At 37.9% G+C, this 20,827-nt stretch overlaps 1 protein-coding gene and 1 non-coding gene across 5 annotated transcripts in view; one reads left to right on the top strand and one right to left on the bottom strand.

Moving 5' to 3' along the window:
• Positions 1 to 20,827, top strand: part of LOC122908865 (24-hydroxycholesterol 7-alpha-hydroxylase) — a 91,094-nt gene that overhangs the window by 24,061 nt on the left and 46,206 nt on the right. For all 4 annotated transcript variants that reach the window (XM_044252203.1, XM_044252175.1, XM_044252186.1 and 1 more), the window contains 2 exons: positions 3,043 to 3,150; positions 8,309 to 8,399. In XM_044252203.1, the coding sequence (XP_044108138.1) occupies positions 3,043 to 3,150; positions 8,309 to 8,399 (199 nt within the window). The remainder of the gene's footprint in view (positions 1 to 3,042; positions 3,151 to 8,308; positions 8,400 to 20,827) is intronic.
• Positions 11,482 to 11,591, bottom strand: LOC122898005. Its single transcript, XR_006382764.1, has one exon. It is a non-coding gene; the product is annotated as a U6 spliceosomal RNA (small nuclear RNA).

Raw genomic sequence — 20,827 nt, 5'->3', positions numbered from 1 at the left:
TGGAATTCGGTACCCTATGAAATTATCCTTTAGAAGTAAAGTTGAAATAAAGGCTTTTTCAGTCTAGCAAAAATGAGAGAGTTACAAGAAGTATTAAAGGAAGTTCTTCAGAGAGAAGAAAAATAATATAGGTCAGAAACTTAGATCTATATAAAGAAGGGAAGAGCATCAAAGAAAAAATAAGTAAAGGTGAAATAGAAATTTATTTTCCTTAATCTTAATTGATCTAACAGGTAACAATTTGTTAAAATTATAATAGCAACAATATATTCAGATACACACACACACACACACACACATACACACACTTGTGTGTGCTTGTATATAAATGAAATCATTATGTATGGTTATCTGCATGTCTGTCTGTATCCTTTATCATATCCTTCTATAATAATAATCCAGTAAATAAAATGTTTCTCTGACTTGCGTGAACCCCATAAACAAATTAATTGAATGTGGGGAAGGGTTGTGGGAACCTCTGATTTATATGAGCAATCAGTCAGAAGTACGGATAACAAACTAGACTTGAAGCTGGCATCTGAATTCCAAGGATGAGGTTTTGTTAAAACCTCCAATCTGTAGCCAGTTGGCCCAAAGTACAGGTAATAGCCTGGGCTGTGACTGGCACCTAAAGGACAGGTGGGAGGTGGGGAAAAGATATAATTTTGAAGGACTAAATCCTTAACCTGTAGAACCTCATGTTATTTCTGGGTAGATGGTGTCAGAATTAAGTTGAACCGAGTTCAACTAGATAGTGTTCTGAGTGTTTTTATTGCTGTTTGGAATCCCCCTCCACATATACACACACATTAGAAATTGGCATCAGAATTTCACAGTGAGTATGTCCTCTTTACTACTTCTTTTCAACATAGTACTGGAAGTCCTATGCAGTAAACCAAGAAAGGAAATAAAAGTTACATAGATTGGGAAAGCAGATATAAAACTGCCTTTGTTCACAGATGTCATGATCATATTTGTAGAAAATCCAAGAGAATAGACAAAAAAGTACTGAAGCTAACAAACAATAATAGCAAAGTTGCAAAATACAAGTTAATATCCAAAAGGTAACTGCCTTCCCATGTACCAGTCATGAATGAGTGAAGTATGAAATTAGAAACACAATGCCATTAACATCAGTATCCCCCAAAATGAAATATTTAGGTATAAACTTGTCTAAAGATATGTAAGCTCTGTATGAGGAAAGCTATAAAACTGATGAACAAACCAAAGAACTAAGTAAATAGATTATTTTATGTTCATGGATAAGAGGATTCAATATTCTCAAGATGTCAGTTCTTCCCAACTTGACCAATACATTCAAAGCAGTCTCAGTCAAAAACTAATTCTAAAGTTTATATGGAGAGGCAAAAGACCCAGAATCGCCACCATAACATTCAAGGAGAAGAACAGAGTTCTTCAAAAGAGCAATACTAGCCAACTTCAAGATTTACTGTAATTAATGTTCTAGAGCGGTATTGGTGAAAGAATAGACAAGTAGATCAGTGGAGCAGAATAGAGAGCCCAGAAATAGATCCCTTTAAATATAATCAACTGACGTTTGACAAAGAGCCAGAGGCAATATAGTGAAACAAAGATAGACTCTTCAACATATGGTGCGGGAACAATTGGACATCCATAGGCAAAAGGAAAAAAAATTAAAAAAGAAAAGTCTAGATGGACATTTTAATACAATTTACAAAAATTCTCTCAAATGAATCATAGATATAAGTGTAAAATGCAAAATTATAAACTACTAGAAGATAATGTAGGAAAGAACCTAGTTGACCTTAGATATGGTGATGCCTATTTAGATATAACATCAAAGACATAATCCATGAGAGAAGATGGAAGCTTATGAAAAGATACTACACATCATGTGTCTTGGGGGAAATCCAAATGAAAACAACACTGAGACACCACTACTCGCATTCTGGCCAGAATCAGAAACACTGGCAACACCAAATACAGGCAAGGACATGGAGCAACAGCAACTCTCCTTCATTGTTGATGGGAATGCAAAATGGTACGGACACTTTGGAAGACACTTTGGTGGTTTCGTACAAAACAGAGCATACTCTTGCCGTAAAATCTAGCAATTGTGCTCCTTAATATTTGCCCAAATGATTTTGAAAACTTATGTCCACACAAAAACCTGCATTTGGATGTTTAAAGTAGTTTTATTCCTAACTGTAAAACTTGAAAGCCACCAAGATGCCTTTTAGTAGGTAAATAGATAAACTGTGCCACATCTAGGGAATGGAATATTATTCAGCACTAAATACAAATGAGCCGTCAAGCCATGAAAAGACATGAAGGAACCATAAATGTGTATTACTAAGTGAAAGAGGCCAATCTAAGAAGATTATATAATGTATGGTTTCAACTATATGACATTCTGGAAAAGGCAAGATGTGGAGAAAGGAAAAAGATCAGTGCTTGTTGGGGAGAGAGGAGAGATACACTGGCAGAGCACAGAGAATTTTTAGGACAGTGAAAATAATTTATATGTCATTATAATGGCAAATAGATATCACCATGAACTTGTCCAAACCTAAAGATTTTACAATGCCAAGAGTCAACCCTAAGGTAAACTATAGGATTTAGGTGATTGTGATGTGTCAATGTCTTTGATCCATGGTGAAAAAAAAAAAAAAAAAAAGGTACGATTTTGGTGAATGATAGTGATAAGTAGGGAAGGCTATGCCTGTGTAGGGATCAGAGTTATATGGGAATTCTTTGTACTTGCTTCTCAGTTTTATTGTAAACCTAAAATTGTGATAAAAATAAAGTATTTAAGAAAAAAAAATCAAAACGAAGCCAGCATTTGAACCAATGCAGTAAAGCAATTGTGCTCTAGAGTACCTACTCCTAATCACTATGCTACCAGTAACTACATAAACCTTTTAGCATGCTTCAAGCTGCAAACCTAGGAACGACAGAAATAATGTATTTGAGATTAAGGAAAAATGCGTGGTCTATGTTTACAAACACCATTCTTTGTCACATAGCTGTGGTTTGACAAGATGTATTTCTTTTAAACAGACATTAATGCAGACTATGCTGGATATCATAGAGACGGAGAGAAAGGAAGAAGAGAGCCCCAGTTATGGGCTCTTATTACTTTGGGCTTCTCTGTCCAATGCTGTCCCTGTAAGTATATTAGTAAAATAGGAGTTATATTTCTGTCTCCTGCAATTTCGGTTTTTTCCCTTCGTTATTCTTTTCTTTTCTTCTTCTTTTTTTTTTTTGTTTTTGTTTTTGTTTTTGTCTTTTCACTTCTTTATTATGGGAAAGAAAAAGGCTACAGTGGATTTGGTTGTGAGCTAGAAAAACAAAACCCAATGCCTAATGAAATCTAATAAGATCACAAAGGAGGCAGAGCAGAGACATCAAGTGAATTCTGCCCTTTGCAAGACAAGCTTGTAGGAGGCTAAGGGAAAAGCTTGCACTTTGGGATCAGTTGTGACAACACCTGCTTTTATACAGGTGCTTTTAAAAAGAGCTTTCTTTGTCAGGCAACATGCTTAGTACTGGTGCTGCAAAGATGAGTAAGTCTTAACTCTGTCATTTTATTGGGGAGAGAGTAGGTAAATGGATAGTCTGGGATAGAATTAGGCATGAATCGGGGCGCCTGGGTGGCTCAGTGGGTTAAAGTCTCTGCCTTCGGCTCAGGTCATGATCCCAGGGTCCTGGGATTGAGCCCCGCATCGGGGTTCTCTGCTCAGCAGGGAACCTGCTTCCCTTCCACTCTCTGTGCCTGCCTTTCTGCCTGCCTGCGATCGCTGTCTGTCAAATAAATAAATAAAATTAAAAAAAAAAAAAGAATTAGGCATGAATCTAGATAACCCCCACCAGAGCTATAAAATCTCATGGAGATAATTTAAACCCTCAGCTGCCTTTTCTTTATGTGTAACAAAGGGATAATACAACTGGTATGGTCCTAGGACTTGGGTACTTAATAAATGGTAACCCTCCTTTCTCTATAAGGTGGTTGTGAGAATTCAGTGAGATAAACCCAGCTTGTGCCCAGTGAATATCAGTTCTTTGTCTTCCCCTCTACCCATTCTCCTGCACGCCATTCCTGTTTGTGTTTCCTGGCATCTTGGTCCTGTAAGTTTCCCCATGAATGGACTAGTGACATTGGAACTCACAGTACTAAAGAAAGCAGAACCTTTTTAACTGTTTCTTTCTAAAGCTGTTATGAACTAGATTAAAGCCATGTGATATGTATGCTCCTTCTTGTCTGATGCACATCAGGGAGGATCTCACATTAGCCTAAACTGCTCTAATATTATTTGAGAAATTAAAGGGTAACCTGTTTTCTACTGAGCAGGAATATTCAGTCCATCTCTAATGATAAATGTGTCCGTTTTCTTTTTTCTTCTAACAAATAGGGATGAGATATTTCAGGTATCATTTATGTCTCCTTACTCTTAGTGAAGGCTTTTTAAGTACTGATAGTCTAGTTTCTTTTCATGGGTTGTAAACTGACTGGGTAAAGAACAGAAGTAGAAATTCTGCCTTCTCTGCCATACGTACTTCATCTGGTATGGGCAAATAAAAATCATCTAATCCTTTTTCCCCTCTTTTATGTACTTCTGATATCATGCCCTGATTTCTCTTTGTGTCGTTTTCTTGGATACTGATTAAGCTTACAGCAAAATTAAAAAGCGAATGTCAGAACATCTCCCTAAGCAGAACAGAACAGCCCTTCCTGTCACTGGATTAATTTTCCAGATCTCATTAGAGAGATCCTCCAGAAGAAGGGGACACAAAGCCGCATTGATCGGACTCAGGGGAAGTCAGTTCTTTGGAATCTGTTCCTGGCACCAGCCTGAAAGGATTTAAATCATGAATTTCAGAAAGAAAAGTGTCTGATGATTAGTGAGAGTTCCATCTTTCTGGCTCTCAGGGGCACCTCCAAGAGGCACCTGTTGTGCAGGCAAAAACCCTCGAAAGGCTTTAGAGTCAGGCCCAAAGCCAGATCCCAGCGCTGGGTGACAGTGAGTCAAGTGTTTAACCTCTCTGAGTCTCAGTGTTCTCATCTATAAAATAGGATAAATGTTATCTACCTCATTGGATGGTCATAAACATTATATTTTTTTTTAAGATTTTATTTATTTATTTGACAGAGAGAGATTACAAGTAGGCAGAGAGGCAGGTAGAGAGAGAAGGAGGAGGAAGCAGGCTCCCTGCTGAGCAGAGAGCCTGATGCGGGACTCGATCCCAGGACCCCGAGATCATGACCTGAGCCGAAGGCAGCGGCTTAACCCACTGAGCCACCCAGGCGCCCCTAAACATTATATTTTTAAGATATGGCAAGTGAGCACCTTCTTTCTTTCAGGGACTGTCAGCCACTTGCCATTATAAAAATATAATGTTTAAGATATGGCAAGTGGCTGACAGTCCCTGAAAGAAAGAAGGTGCTCACTGAATGTTAGCTTTCTTTCTTTTTTTTTTTTTTAAAGATTTAATTTTATTTTATTTGACAGAGAGAGAGATCACAAGTAGGCAGAGAGACAGGCAGACACAGAGGGGGAAGCAGGCTCCCTGCTGAGCAGAGAGCCCAATGCGGGGCTCGATCCCAGGACACTGAGATCATGACCTGAGCCAAAGGCAGCGGCCTAATCCACTGAGCCACCCAGGTGCCCCTGTTAGCTTTCTTTTATGAAAAGTGAGGCTGTTGTTTCAATCATTACTTTCAGTGGCGCATTAATAATAAACTGCCCTGTCTTCCAAAACTGGACCACTCAAATGCCCCAGGGTTGGGAGTGGCCGCTGCTGTCTGGCTTCAGTGATCTCCCCTCACTGCCTAGAGAACCCCCAAAAGCCCTGCCACTGGGATAAGTAGTGGGGCCTGGCATTTCTTGGTGCCCAGGTCAGGTTCTCTTCTCTCCCATTCTGGGCTCTCCCTCAAGGGGCGTGGAACTCAGAGCTCAGGCTTGAGATAGGCTGGGGACAGGACAGATCACCAGAAGGCTCCATTGTGGTCTAGGTGAACTTTGGTAGACTGGCCCAAAATACCAACCATAATTTGTGAAACCATTTGTATGGGAAAACCATTTCCAATTTCCAAGAAATCCCTGCCCAATAAATCTTGTGGACCATTTTTTCAAAATGAATCTCACCGCTGACATTTTATCGTTGTTGTTGCTTCTCCCAAGCTCTTTCCGAACCTTTTCAGTACTGACCGTGACCCCCCACCCCAACCCACCTTACCATCCCACAGTCAGTGTTGTCTGTCCCACCTATTGCCTGTGCTCTTAGCTCTTTGTCCTCCTGATTGCATTTCGTACCCCCAACTAGACGTGAAAGTTCTTTGGGCAGGAATGATATCTTGTACATGTTTGTGTTTACCATGATTGTAGAAGACTGTCTGACCTGTTATAAAGACTCCATCAGTATTTGTTAAATCTCTTTTGAATGGAACAATAAATGATGCTGAAGAGCATACCTATTTCATCTTCTCTTACTGGACTGGACTTTCCTCCTTGTTCCTTTCCATCTTTATTCTTACCCCAAAACATTGCAGTGGCTGCTTCTGAAGTTCAGTGAGCCAGGTGGCGATTCTCCTTTTTGAGCTGCCATTGCCATGGACTTGGCCCTTTGGCAAAATACTAATTGATACTTTGGGGAGCGGTCTTCAGCTGGGTGTGCGCAAAGATCCCGAGGTCATTTATTCTTGTTTGTTTCCGTAATATATGTAAATTTCTTATTTACTCATTACTGTCTTTCATGTGACTTTCCTTTTTATTAAATGTAATTGAGTTTTTTACCAAATTTAAAAATGATAAACAGCACCTTCGTACAGCCATGAATAATTTAGTTGAATTCCTTGTGTTCATTATGAAATAAGTTTTACCCAATTTTTGTGACTCTCTAACTCTAAGCACTGTTTGGTATAACTCTGAACACCTCTTTTGTATAACTGAAAATCTATGTGCTATCCACTAAGCTGTTTTTCCCCATTACAAATTCTGACCCTTTAAATAAGACAAAGTGAGTATGGAGTCGTTATTAATTAAATCCAGTAATTCAGCACTTCCATCCGTAGACAATGGTAGCAGGGGCCCGAGCGGGAGACAGAAGTGAGCTCTCTGAGCATGTTTCTTCTACTGTAAAATGGGCTGGATGAGATCTAGGGTAAGTCTAACGTGATCTGAATCATGCCACAGAAAGAGGCTCTCCAGATGGTGGTGGCTTTGGCTTTCCCATTCACTTTGTCTATGTACACAGTACCCTGTTTACAGGGCCATCGGGTTTCATGCCCCGGGGCGGGAAACCACGAAGAGTATTCAATTTGGCTTACTTGACCTTTTCCCTTCAGATAGTTGCTCTTCCTTTTTTGGCCACAAAGGGGAGTATTGGGATTATGTAAAGGTACTTAAAGTTGCCCCACAAAAGAGACAAAAAGACTTCAGTGTTTTAAATGTGAAATATTGTCTGAGTCTTTCAGGGCTGATTGAAATTTCTTTCACAATTTTACAATAGCTGAAATTTCTTTTACAATACATGTTTACAGAAAAGATGCAAGGGAAACCCAAACTTCTTTTATTAATTTAATACAGTTTCCTTCATTATGTAGTCTAAAATTAGAGGCAAAAACATCTACCTGAGTTAGTGGAAAGTTAATTTTTGAGATATATGGCAGTATAATTTTAACCTTGTAATACCGCAATGAGGAAAGATGTGAAATAATCTTTTTTGGTCTTGAGAGAATTTGCAAGCATGGTACGTTCAGTAATATTGAGGTGGGAAAGGGCCATTATTTTTCATATTGAGTACTCTCATAATTTAGTTCATGGGATTTGAGGTATATTTTTCTGGGCTTATTGAAAATTACCATTTTTTTTTTTTTGCAGAACATAGGATTTGCTCATTCATACCTATTTCATGAAAATTAATTTTAAAAAATATTTTCATTGGAATTAACATTTTAAGTGTCATAATTTACTGTTTCTGAATATTTAATGTATGCATATATAATATTTTATAATGTGCATTACCAAAAAAGAATCCTGCCTCATTTTGTAGTAAAGATAGTTTAATCTGTAAAAACAACAGAGTTAAACTATAGTGACAAAATAGAAGTATAGATTTGACCTCTCAGAAGTCTATAACAACTCTGTTGTTCAAAAAATCTAGTTGTTTCCAAAAATGCTCCTTACTAACATACTTTTAAGTTTAATTTAAACATTTTCATGGTTTCTTCTAATGTTTATGGCGAATATTAAGCATGCTTTTATTCACTTTCAAAGGAGGTTGTATTGTGTGATACATGTTTTCTGTTTTGTTTTGTTTTTTTAAGGTTGCGTTTTGGACACTTGCATTTGTCCTCTCTCATCCCACCGTCCATGAGACCATTCTGGAAGGCATATCTTCTGTGTTTGGCACAGCAGGTACTAAACCTGAATGAACTGACCTGGTTGAAGAGATATCTAATGTGTGCTTATCACATGTTATGAGTACAGCTAAAGGCCCAGAATTTTGTAGAAATTGAACGTAATCCAAAATTGAACACAAGTTGTGTGTTTCAGGGTATAAATTGATCAGGTAGATTCCTAGAATTTAATTACTGTCCAGGTTATTTTAGAGGCATCTAGTCTAACTCCCTTACTTTCCAAATCATGAAATAAGTGCTAAAAAGATTGTGATTTGCCCAATTTCTCTACTGTATATGTATAGACAAAGCCCTTTTCTTCAAATTTTGTGGCCCCTCAGTTATTTTTATAATTCAGGATTTTCTAGATTTTGTAAAAAGTAATACGGTGCATATATTACATAACACAGATGTTCAAGTAAGGTTTTGTCACCAAAGGAATTGTTCTAAAAGTTAGAGTTTTGGGGGCGCCTGGTGGCTCAGTGGGTTAAAGCCTCTGCCTTCGGCTCAGGTCATGATCCCAGGGTCCTGGGATTGAGGCCCACATCGGGCTCTCTGCTCAGCTGGGAGCCTGCTTCCCTTCCTCTCTCTCTGCCTGCCTCTCTGCCTACTTGTGATCTCTGTCTGTCAAATAAATAAATAAATAATCTTTAAAAAAAAAAAAAAGTTAGAGCTTTGAGAGGTTAGAACAGTAAGTGGGGATTGCCACCTTGTTTTTTTTAGTTCAGATTTGTACTCTTCAATTGTCATCTGTTTTAAAAAGCAGAAATAAGCTTGGATGCTTATTCAAGCTACTTGCATTCAACTACTTGTTTATTTTATGCATAATTTGACCTGTTGGGAAGTAGTATCTTTTAAAAAAACCTTACTATGTCAAATTATATATTTTGATATAAAAAGAATAATAAATGATTTGGAAGAAAACAATATAATAGGTATATTATATCCTACAAAAGGTAGGATATAAATTAACAGCAACCCCCCTGCTTCATAATTGCTGAAAATATTTTATCTGGAATTTTTTCCTTTATTTTCTACTGCTTCTTATTGAATCAAACCAGAAAGCAAATTGGCTGGTTCAACATTGACTATCTACGCCATACTGTCTCTGAGCCTTAAGTCATATAGAAATAGTGAGGGTTAGAATCACTAAGTATAAACCATGCTAACATGTTAGATTCTGGAGACACATTAGTGAGTAAAAGAGAAGACTACTTGCCTTTATGGAGCTTACCTCTACAAAGTTATGGAAATACACAGGCCTGTATGTCTACAAACAGTAAAAGGGAATGTGTCCTTGACTGTCACATTTCCAACTTCACCATTTCCTTACTAGATCCTCTCCTCATACAGGGTTCTCCAAAATCCTGGTCTTTAGGAAATCATGAAGTAGTTATGGAATGGTGGAGATAATGTGGAGAGCCTGTCTGACCCAAAGGCTACAACAGAAGTATTATATTCGTCTAAATGTCTATAATACTTGAATCTTGAACTCTTGAACACAGTTCAATGGAGAAAGACAAACCCTTTATTCTTTTTCTACATTCTGGTTTATTTTTAGAACGCATTGTTCTCCACTGACAAATGCTCCTTCAAATACTGATACCAGTGTATTTTACATATATATATATACCGAAAGCATACATATATATATGTGTGTGTATGCTTTCGGTTTTTAAGACTCATGCAAAATTGAAAACAATTTACATAAAATATCAAATGTTCTTTGCTATGTTTATTTGGAAGCAATCCAGATCAATTCTGTATAAGATGTAGTAGAGCTCAGGAATTTAGATGAGAGAGGAAACCACTCACTCTTTGGAGGTTGATATTAAGGAAGATATCCATGCACCCATACAAAGGACATTAGAGTTCATGGAACAAGAATCTGACTCAGTATAGCGTTCTCCATTCTTATGTTCACCACTGCAAGATCATTTCTTTCTTAGAGATGTCCTTAGTGACTTGGATACCTCTCCACATCTCTATGGCCTCAGCACTCACTACTACAGTCCATCCCAGGTATATTGCTCAACTTTCTTATAAGTCTCAGAGTAAAAGCTGCTATTGAATCACTGGTCCTTTGTGTCTGGCTTTTTTTCACTTAGTATGAAGTTTTGTTTTTTCAACGATGTTATACATTAATTGATTTTCACATGTTGAATCTCCCTTGCATTCCTGGGATAAATCCTACTTAGTCATGTGGTATAATACATACAATTTTTTATGGAAATAAAATATCCATGTTACATATAGGTATTTATATCCATATAGCATGTATCATTTTTTTGTTGCCAGATTCATTCTGCCTGTGTCTTCTTAAGGAATTTTAGGAATTTTATATCTATTTTAATAAGGGATACTGATCTGTGGTTTTCTTTTCTTGTGTTTGTCTGGGTTGGGTCTCAGGATAATTCTGGCTTTATAGAATGACTTCAGAAGTATTCACTCCTCATATTTTTTGGAAGGGTTTTGAAGGATTGATGCTAATTATTCTTTAACTCTATGATAGCTTTACCAGTGAAGTGATCTGGTGCTGAGATTTTCTTTGTGAGAAATTTTTGATTAATTTAATCACTCTACTTGTTACAAGTCTATTCAGGCTATATATTTCTTCTTTTTTATTGAAATATAACTGACACATAACATTGTATTAATTTTAGGTGTACAATAGAGTGATTTTTTTCTTTTTTTTCCAATTTATTTATTTTCAGAACAATAGAGTGATTTTTAAAAAAATATTTTATTTATTTATTTGACAGAAAGATCACAAGTAGGCAGAGAGACAGGCAGAGAGAGAGATGGGGAAGCAGGTTCCCTGCTGAGCAGAGAGCCCAATGTGGGGCTCCAACCCAGGAGCCTGAGATCATGACCTGAGCCAAAGGCAGAGGCTTAACCCCTGAACCACCCAGGCACCCAGAATATAGTGACTTGATATATGCATATACTATGAAGGGATCACCACAATCAACATCCATTATCACAAAGTTACAATTTTTTTTTCTTGTGATGCAAACTTTTAAGATCTACTTTCTTATCAACTTTCAAATGCTTAATACAGTGTTGTTAACTGGTCACTATTGCTATACATTACAGACACAGAAAAATAGGGACACTGCACAAATTTCCATGTCATCCTTATGCAGGGGCCATGCTAACCTTCTTTGTATTGTTTCACATTTAGTAACACTATCAGTTTTTCCTTGGTCAGTTTTGTAGTTTGTGTCTTTTTAAGGAATTTGTCCATTTCATCTAGGTTATTTAACTTGTTACATATAACTTCATTTTGCTGCCCACAATCTTTTTTATTTCTGGAAAATCACTAGAAAAGCATCTCCCTCAGCCTTGATTTTAAGGCTTCTCTTTTTTCTTGGTCAGTATAGCTAAAGGATTGTCAGTTTCATTTTCAAAAGAACTAGCTTTTGTTTTGTTCTTTTGGATGTTCTTTTTTGGTATCATTTTTCTATTCACTATTTCAAGTTTCTCTGTCCTCTTTATTATGTATAATTTATTTCTCTTTATCAGTATTCTTTATTTTGTTCTTTAAACACAATTTTTCTTAAAGTCTTCAACCATATTTAAAATCTCTTATTTAAAGTCTTTTTTTTTTTTAAGATTTTATTTCTTTATTTGACAGAAATCACAAGTAGGCAGAGAGGCAGGCAGAGAGAGAGGAAAAGAAGCAGGCTCCCTGCTGAGCAGAGAGCCTGATGTGGGGCTCAATCCCAGGACCCTGGGATGAAGGCAGTGGCTTAACCCACTGAGCCACCCAACCCTCCCCCCCCTTTTTTTAAAGTGAGTCTAACATCTGAATTTTTTCAGGGATAGTTTCTACTGATTGTTTTTTTCCCCCTATGTATGGTCTATGTTTTCTTGTTCCATGTATTATTGCACATTTTTCATTGTATGTCTTACATTTTGTTTTGATAACTGGACATTTTAAATAATACAATGTGGCAACACTGGAAATCAGATTCTCCTGTTTCGTCAGGGTTTATGGCTGTTGCTTCTTGTTATAGCCTTTTTTGTGTATTTGTTTACTGACTTTCATGAACTAATTCCAGAAATTTTGTATGATTATATTGTATTTTGTATTACTATCATATGTTTCTACATATGTTTCTGCTTGGTTAGGTTAGTGTTCAGCTAATAGTTGGACAAAGATTTCTTTACACTAAGCACGAATAAGACCTCCATGTTTGCATGTTTGGGATTTTGTTTGCATGTTGGAGGATGCCTTCAATACTCAACTAGGCAGTTGGTAACACTGCCCTAACTTTCACTTCCCACTTGCGTGGAACTTCAAGGTCAGCCAGAGGTCAGACCTTAGAGCCTTCTCAGATCTTTCCTGAGTCTGAATGAGGCCCTGGGCATTGGTGCAGTCCTACACAAGTACATGCATTTTTATATTCCCAGGAATACACTGGACCTTTTGAAGCCACAAGGACAGCTCATTCCCTAGCTCTTCATTTTAATCTTTTTGGTTTGCCTGTTGTTTGTCCAAGCTGTTATCTATTGCCTCTGGTAGCTGCAAAGTTAATTATCCTTAAAGGTTCCCAACCAAAACCCCTGGGGGAAAGACTTTTTCCACTGTGTGAGTTCCAAGTCAGGTCAGATAGTCTTATAAGTGAGACTCTCAGTCTTATAAGCCAGACAGCTCAAATAATGAGAATTCTCTAGGAATGAGGTCTCGAAGGAGTTCAATCTTACTCTGTCCCGTCTGGTAACTGCTGAGCTGCTGGTTTGCAAGGTGATTGTAGGCTATTGGTTTTCAAGGCTACTGTGGAGCTATGGAGAGAGGGATGGGAATAGGGCAAGTTAAGGTGTCATTATGTTTGTTCTTCTTAAGAAGATTTAGCTGTTTTTCTTGGATAAACACTCCCAGCACTGCTGCAAGCCTTTGCTTAATTCCTAAAGTCCTGAAAAAAGTTGATATTGACAAATTTTATCAGATTTTTCATTGATTTTTAGAGAGGCACTTTTTGGAGTCCTTACCCTGCCATTTCTGTTAACCTTACCCAGAACCATAAGTTTTAAGTTTTCTTTTAGGAAACCTTCCAGATTTATTGTTAACCCTTCATTCACCTGTTTATTTAGGTGTCCGTCAAATATCTTTTTGAGTACCTGCTATGTCAAGGCGTCGTATGAAGTATCAGGGCTATGAGGACGAGTGTATGGTGCCTGCTATTGTAGAAGTTCATGAAGGAAGTGCATTTTATAAAAATAAAAACAGATTTAGAAGTTTAGATGTTAGGAGGGAGAAAGGAATATTTACATCGCTTCTTTAGAGATACACACTTGCTGATGAATTCTGTAGGATTTCTGTGCTTGGAACGTTTTTCCTTGTTTTTATTCACCTTTCAGTCAGCTTGAATGTCATTTCCTCAGATAGGTCTTTTAGGCTTGCCTGTCTGAAGTCACTCTGCTCTTGGTGATTCTTTGACTCCCCTCGCTATGTCCTTCATAAGAATGATTTTTTTGTTTGTTAGTCTATCTATTGATCGATCTCTCTTCTGCCTCCTTCATCAGAACATAGTCTCTCCAGCTGCAGGAACAGTGTCGTCTCAGTTTCTACAGGATCCCGAGCTGTCTGGAACCCACTACTCAACAAGTATTTTCTGAATAAATTTAATGAACAAATACGAGAATGTATTTTAAAAGACGAATGTCTTAATTTAGCTTTCATTTGCAGTTTTATGACCTATCCCATTAGACAGCTTAGATGAAATGAGTACTTTATGTAAATAAATTTTTGTTAAGTTTCTGCCCCTAAAGTTTTGAGATAATCAGTAGTCTCAAGTCCAAGTCCAAGAATCCACAAGAATGATAGTGAATGCTAACATGTCTCTGGGTTTTGAACTCTATAAATCATCGTCTTGATTATGATTTTATTTTATGCATTGATCCTGGATGAAATCTACATTATCAAATTATTTTTGATAATTTGATCTGGCAAAGAATATTTTGCTCTGTTACAGAGTTTGGGGGCATAATTCCTGGAAATTTGCCATTTTGTTTTAAATTTTAATTTGTAGATCACCACATATTTCAGTTGTCTGTCATAAACCCAAAAGCATAGTGCAAATCTGTGGGTCAAAATGCCTGCATTCAAATCCAGTCTGGGTCCTACTACTGGTTAATTTCTTATTTAAGTTACCAATTTCTTTAAGGTTTTTTCCTCTTCAGGCAAGTGGCAAAATAAGAATGCCCATCTCATGGAGTTACTAGGAGAATGTGGTAAATATAAAATACCACAATGTCTTTCAAATTGTAATCATTTTATGAATTTTAGCCACGACCAAAACCGATATAACCATATCAGTTATTTGAAATTTTATAATCTTGCCATGCCATGAAATCAGTGACTATTATGACTTTGAATTTTTCTACTTCGAAAAATTACTCAGTATTGCTTTTCAAAATATAGTTTTCCAGGTGCTTGAATAGCTCAGCCAGTTAAGCCTCCAACTCTTGATTTCAGCTCAGGTGGTGATCTCAAGGCTGTGAGATGAAGCCCCACATTGGACTCCACACTTAACGTGGAGTCTGCTTGAGATTCTGTCTCTCCAACTCCCTCTGCCCCTTGCCTCTCTCAGGAGTACACATGAACGTTCTCTCTCGGTCTCTCTAAAATTATATATATACATATGTATTTAAAATACCATAGTTTTCTTGAGTGTTTACAGCAATAGTTGAATTATCTTACATCGACTGGCCATCCCTTTAAAAAAACTGAATGCAGCAGAAATATAGCATGAAGATATTTCTGTCTAATATTATCCTAAGAGGTAGAAATAGTAGCAACAATAATAGCCAACACTTAGGTAGCATTTAGTAAGTCCCACGCCCTGTTCCAAGTGCTTTTCTTATTGACTTCCTTAATCCTTGAATCATCCTCCTAAATGTTATTATTTATGTGCATTTTAAACATGAGGAAAATGATGTGCCTATTTGGTAGCTTACCTGAGACTATACAACTAGTAAGTGATAGAACTATAATTTGAACCAATGTTGGTCTGACTCAGGAGTTCATAATACAAAATATCAAATCTTCTTATTTCAAAATTGTATTCAGAATGTCTGCATTAACATGGTGAGGTCCAGTTTCCAGCTTAATTCCAAGTCACTAACATATTAATCTTCCTAAAGCATACCTCTAGTTACATTGCGTGTGTATTCAGAATATATTCCTGGGGGCTCCTGGGTGGCTCAGTGTGTTAAAGCCTCTGCCTTCGGCTCAGGTCATGATTTCAGGGTCCTGGGATGGAGCCCTGCATCAGGCTCTCTGCTCAGCAGGGAACCTGCTTCCCTTCCTCTCGCTCTGCCTGCCTCTCTGCCTACTTGTGATCTCTGTCTGTCAAATGAATAAATAAAATCTTAAAAAAAAAATATATATATATATATATATATAAAATCCTGGACTAAACGTTCACGCCCCTGAGACTGAAACTATAGCCTGATGGTCTGATCCCCCTTTGCAATCTAAGTAAGGTGGCCCCTTGAATACCTTCTAACACTCTCTTCATTTTCTTTCTGTCATGCTGTTTAGTGTAAATATAACACTAAATGTGATTTAATTTGGATACCTTCAGAAGACCATACATAAATAAACTTGTAAATTAGAAAAAGTATTTTCTAAACTATTTACTTAATACTTGGTTCAGAAAATGTGACTACCATGTTCATAACCAAGGTAATTTCTAAAACAAATATAGTTGTCAGGAGAATGTAATTTACCCCACCCAAAAAATGGTGACTGATAATAAACACCATAAAAGATAGCTAGTTTGTGGTTGTGTGTAGAATCATCTTTACTTTTTGTGTACCTATGCCTTCTTCTGACCAAGACCACCTGAACACGTAGATCACTTGTTAATCACCTCTGAGACTCTGTTCCATTAATCACAATCCCTTGGTAAGTTCAACTGCTCTCCTGGCTCTTCCCCCTTGATCTGTCAGATCCAGGTAGTCCATACTCAGCAACACCTAGTGACTTCATATCTCACTTAGAATAAAATCTAAAACCTTTATGTGGCCTTGGAGACTTTTTGTCACATCAACAATCTTGTCTCTGTCACCCTGCCTTATTTATTTCACCCCAGCCATATCTATCATTCACTGAACAAATATTTACTGAGCTCCTATTATGTGCCAACAACTATCTTAGGAGTTTGGAGTGCACAAAAAAGAACAACAATCTCTTCTCCTTTGGTGCTTCCATTCTTGTAGGGGAGACAGACAATAAATAAATGTAATGTATAAGTAAATCTAAAAATATTAGATGGTGACAATACTGTACAGAAAGAAATCATTGCTGAGCAGGGGAACAGGTGGAAGTATTCAAGAGCCAGATAAGAGTGGGTCTCATGGTAGGTAAGATCCAGCAAAGCACTTGAAGATGGTTAGGAGTTAGACAAGCAGGTATGCAAAGGAAGAGCTGGTTGGGGTCAGAGACTGCAGGCGGGGCCTCACTGTGTTCTCGTAGAATTCTCTTAGATCAACATCATCAGTGGCATTTTCATGGCATTTTGTCCAGAGAAGAACATGAGCATATTTCTAACAAATGAGACACAACCTGATTTACTATATTAGGAATATATAAAGAGGAGAGGTCATGGCTTTCATTCCTGTGGACAATTTTCCCTTCTTTTCTTGACAAGCATATGCCTAGTCCTTCCAAGATTCCATCCTCACAAGAACCTGCTGGAATCATGCCTTCCAGACTTCCATTTTCACTGTCTTTCTGCCCCCCTAGATGGGTATTTCAGATGTAAAACTTTCACTCTGGGACACCTGGGTGTCTCAGTGGGTTAAGCGTTCAACTCTGGATTTTGACTCAGGTCACGATCTCAGGGTTGTGAAATCAAGCCCCACACTGGGCCCTGTGCTGGGCATGGAGCTTGCTTAAGATTCTTTCTCTGCCCCTTCCCCACCCACCCCCCTGTTCTCTCTCTCTCTCTCTCCCTTTCTTTAAAAAACAAAATAAAATAAAAATTTACTGCAAGGTGATTGCAGCAGAAAATCCAGGTGGATGTGTGGATGTGTCTTCTCTTCCTCTTCTGAACCCCTCTGGAGATCACTCCCCTTCCCCTCCTGTGCTTCCATTCACTTGCCCAAGAGCTGACTTTTTCATTTCTTTATTTTCTCCACATTAGTCACTTTGGTTACTCCTATAATTTATCAGCAAGCTTTCTTAGAGGCAGCTGCAGAACCTAACTAGAGCTGATTTAGTGAAAAACCAAATGTATTACCAATTTGTGAGTTCACAGAACATCTAGGAGGGCCAGAGTTCCAGGCTTGGAGGATACACAGCCTGAAGTCATGCTCCAAATCAGGCTGCAGAGCTAGGGTGGCAAGCGCAATCTTGCCACTGAATGCCAAGTGCATCATGGCCGCCAAGTGCATCATGGCCACAGGCCCAAGACACTAATGACCCTAGTTCCTCAGGAACTTGATCCTGCAAAAATCACAGTTGCTGCCACAGAACACTCATGCAGTCTACACTTCTTTAGATCACGAACTCTTGATGCAAAGTTTGGATTGGTTGATCTGACTGGTAGAGTCTTTTCTTCATGGTAACGTCTTCATTCAAGGGTGGCAAAGAAAGCAAGAATCTGGCACTTTTTGGCTTGGTGGTAAGCAAGCTTCTATTGAAACATGGCGTTCAGATATTGCACTGACCAAACTAACAAAATCAGTATGCGTATGTATATACCTTCACATATGTATGTGAGTATAGGAAATAAGCATATTCTATTACTATATAAATGTATTTTCATAATACATTTATAGTCTAAATATAATACATTAATAGTTTTTTATAAATATAAAAACATTCATAAATGTAACTATGTACCCTATCTGTGTACATATACACGTGCATCCCTTACCTGTTCCCAGGTGAGGTGACCCCTTGCTAACAGATTCTACGCCAGCAGTCAAAGTGCAGTTAAGGCTTCTCACCATTCTCATGAAACTTCATGCTTGTATAAACTATGAATTTAAAAAAATGGAACAATAATTAACTGACACACCTTTGTATTGACCACAGACAAAAGCACATCTTCTTTATTCTGTTTATTGAAAAAGCCACAACTTAGAGTTTATATGTGTTTTGATAAAAAAAAGGGAAGGGGTTTTTTCTGAAGCTCCTTTTCTTCCTATAGGGTTTTATCTATTCTCAATATAGTGAATGTTGTGCCCATAGAACTGTTCTAAGAAGAAAATTAAGTTCCTCATATTTTTACTTTAACATTAAACCATGTATTATGCCATATTTGGTTTTTTTAAGTATTTGCATTTTAATTTAAGTGTCATTCCATTAACCTGACATGATGGTTTATTTCTCTCCCCTTTTTTATTTTACTTAAGGTGTAGGAATATATATTTAGATGCTTCTTGCATTTTTAGAATCATTATACTTTGTATTTTCAAGATAACTACTAAAGGACTGCTGGATCATAAAAGATTAACCAACCCAGCATAAATACTCATATTTATGAGCAACTGAGCAAAAGCAATCTCAGGCATTAACATTTGGGTCCTGTTTAGACTATTACAAAGCAATTTTCCTTTCTAATTCTGGACTCCCATGGTGAATGTCTGCCCACCAGGAGAGGGTCATTTTATCTTAAAAACAAAACAAAATGCAGTTGAAGTTTTTAGCTGGTTGTATTGGCCCTTCCAACCTATTCTTTTTAATGTAAGGGAGCATTAACTCCTTTTTCATGCAGTTTCACTATGTGTTTATTTAAAGGAAAAAATTAATAAAATTGTATGTTAATGTACAAGGAACCCGATTATTATTTTTTTATTTTTGCTAGAGAGAGAAAGAGCACAGGCAGGGGGAGCAGCAGGCAGAGGGAGAAGCAGACTCCCTGCTGAGCAGAGAGCCCAATGTGGGACTCCATCAGGACCCCGGAATTATGATCTGAGCCAAAGGCAGCTGCCTAACTGTCTGAGCCATCTAGCTGTCCCTACAAGGAGCCAGATTAGTTAATAGAAATGCATCTATGTAGAAATGATCCCTGTTTTATATAAAGTTATCATTTGTGTATCATAAAAGGTACATTACCAAATTTCCATAGGATTTAAGTCAGGAACTTGATTCATGAGTTTCAATCGGGCCACTCACTGACAGTGTGACTATATACAGGAGAAAATTTACTCATTGCCAACCATTGTTTTCTGGCTCCCTTGTGTTCTGATTTACCAGCGATCCTGACTGGAGACATACTGACATTGACACTGTCCGAGTGGCCAGATGCTATTACATGATGACATTGACTTACATGGCTACACTCACCACACACTGGTGAGAAAAGAGTCTGTCTCTGCTCCCAGTTGTAAACAAGGATAAAAACTAGCAGAGTGAGAAATGAAGTTCGGAACGTATGGTGACGTCCTAGGCAAAGTCTATGTTGTTTGTACTATTTTAATTAGTTTGTATTATTTTTAACTAGTTTTACTTCCTTGCATTTAAACATTTTCATTTATTCTTGAAACCCTACCTATAGTCACTTCTTACATATATTATAATTTGTATACGACTTCCCTCCACTTGAATATGTGTCAATACCATCTTGCCAACCAATAACAACATTCTTGGAGGACTTCATCCTGGCATATCAAAGACCTGAGTCCCGGGACGCCTGGGTGGCTCAGTGGGTTAAGCCACTGCCTTCGGCTCAGGTCATGATCTCAGGGTCCTGGGATCGAGTCCCACATCGGGCTCTCTGCTCAGCAGGGAGCCTGCTTCCTCCTCTCTCTCTCTCTGCCTGCCTCTCTGCCTACTTGTGATCTCTCTGTCAAATAAATAAATAAATAAATAAATAGATAGATACCTGAGTCCCTCCTGCGAACTGAAGAAGCTCACTTCCTTATCCCCTCTGCAACCTGCCAAGGCATGGTGGTTGATAGCCAAAGTTGCATCTGTGATAGATTCCTAGCCCTCTGTGGCCCAAAATATTGAGAAAAGTGATTGAATAGCAGAGCCAAGGACACTTTGATGGAGTCATGAACAGAGGAAAATTATTAAAAAATTTCTCTCCTGGGGCACCTGGGTGGCTCAGTGGGTTAAAGCCTCTGCCTTCGGCTCAGGTCATGATCTCAGGATCCTGGGATCGAGCCCCGCATCGGGCTCTCTGCTCAGCAGGGAGTCTGCTTCCTCCTCTCTCTCTCTCTCTCTCTCTCTCTCTGCCTGCCTCTCTGCCTACTTGTGATCTCTGTCTATCAAATAAATAAACAAAATCTTTAAAAAAAAAGAAATTTCTCTCCACTCCCACTGGTTGCCTTTCATTATGAACTCAACATGGAGGTTTTGGAGGCTATAACATTATACAGGAAACTTCTTGCATAGCCTTGTTTTCCTTTGCTAGTCCAGCTTTTTAAGTACTGAAGGGGCCCAGCAAACATTCAGTAATGCTGGAGCTTCTCACAAACTACTTT

The sequence above is a fragment of the Neovison vison genome, chromosome 1 (assembly GCF_020171115.1).
Source record: "Neovison vison isolate M4711 chromosome 1, ASM_NN_V1, whole genome shotgun sequence".
NCBI lineage: Eukaryota > Metazoa > Chordata > Mammalia > Carnivora > Mustelidae > Neogale > Neogale vison.
The sequence above is the reverse complement of the archived record's forward strand: the minus strand, read 5'-3'. Positions and strand labels throughout refer to the sequence as shown.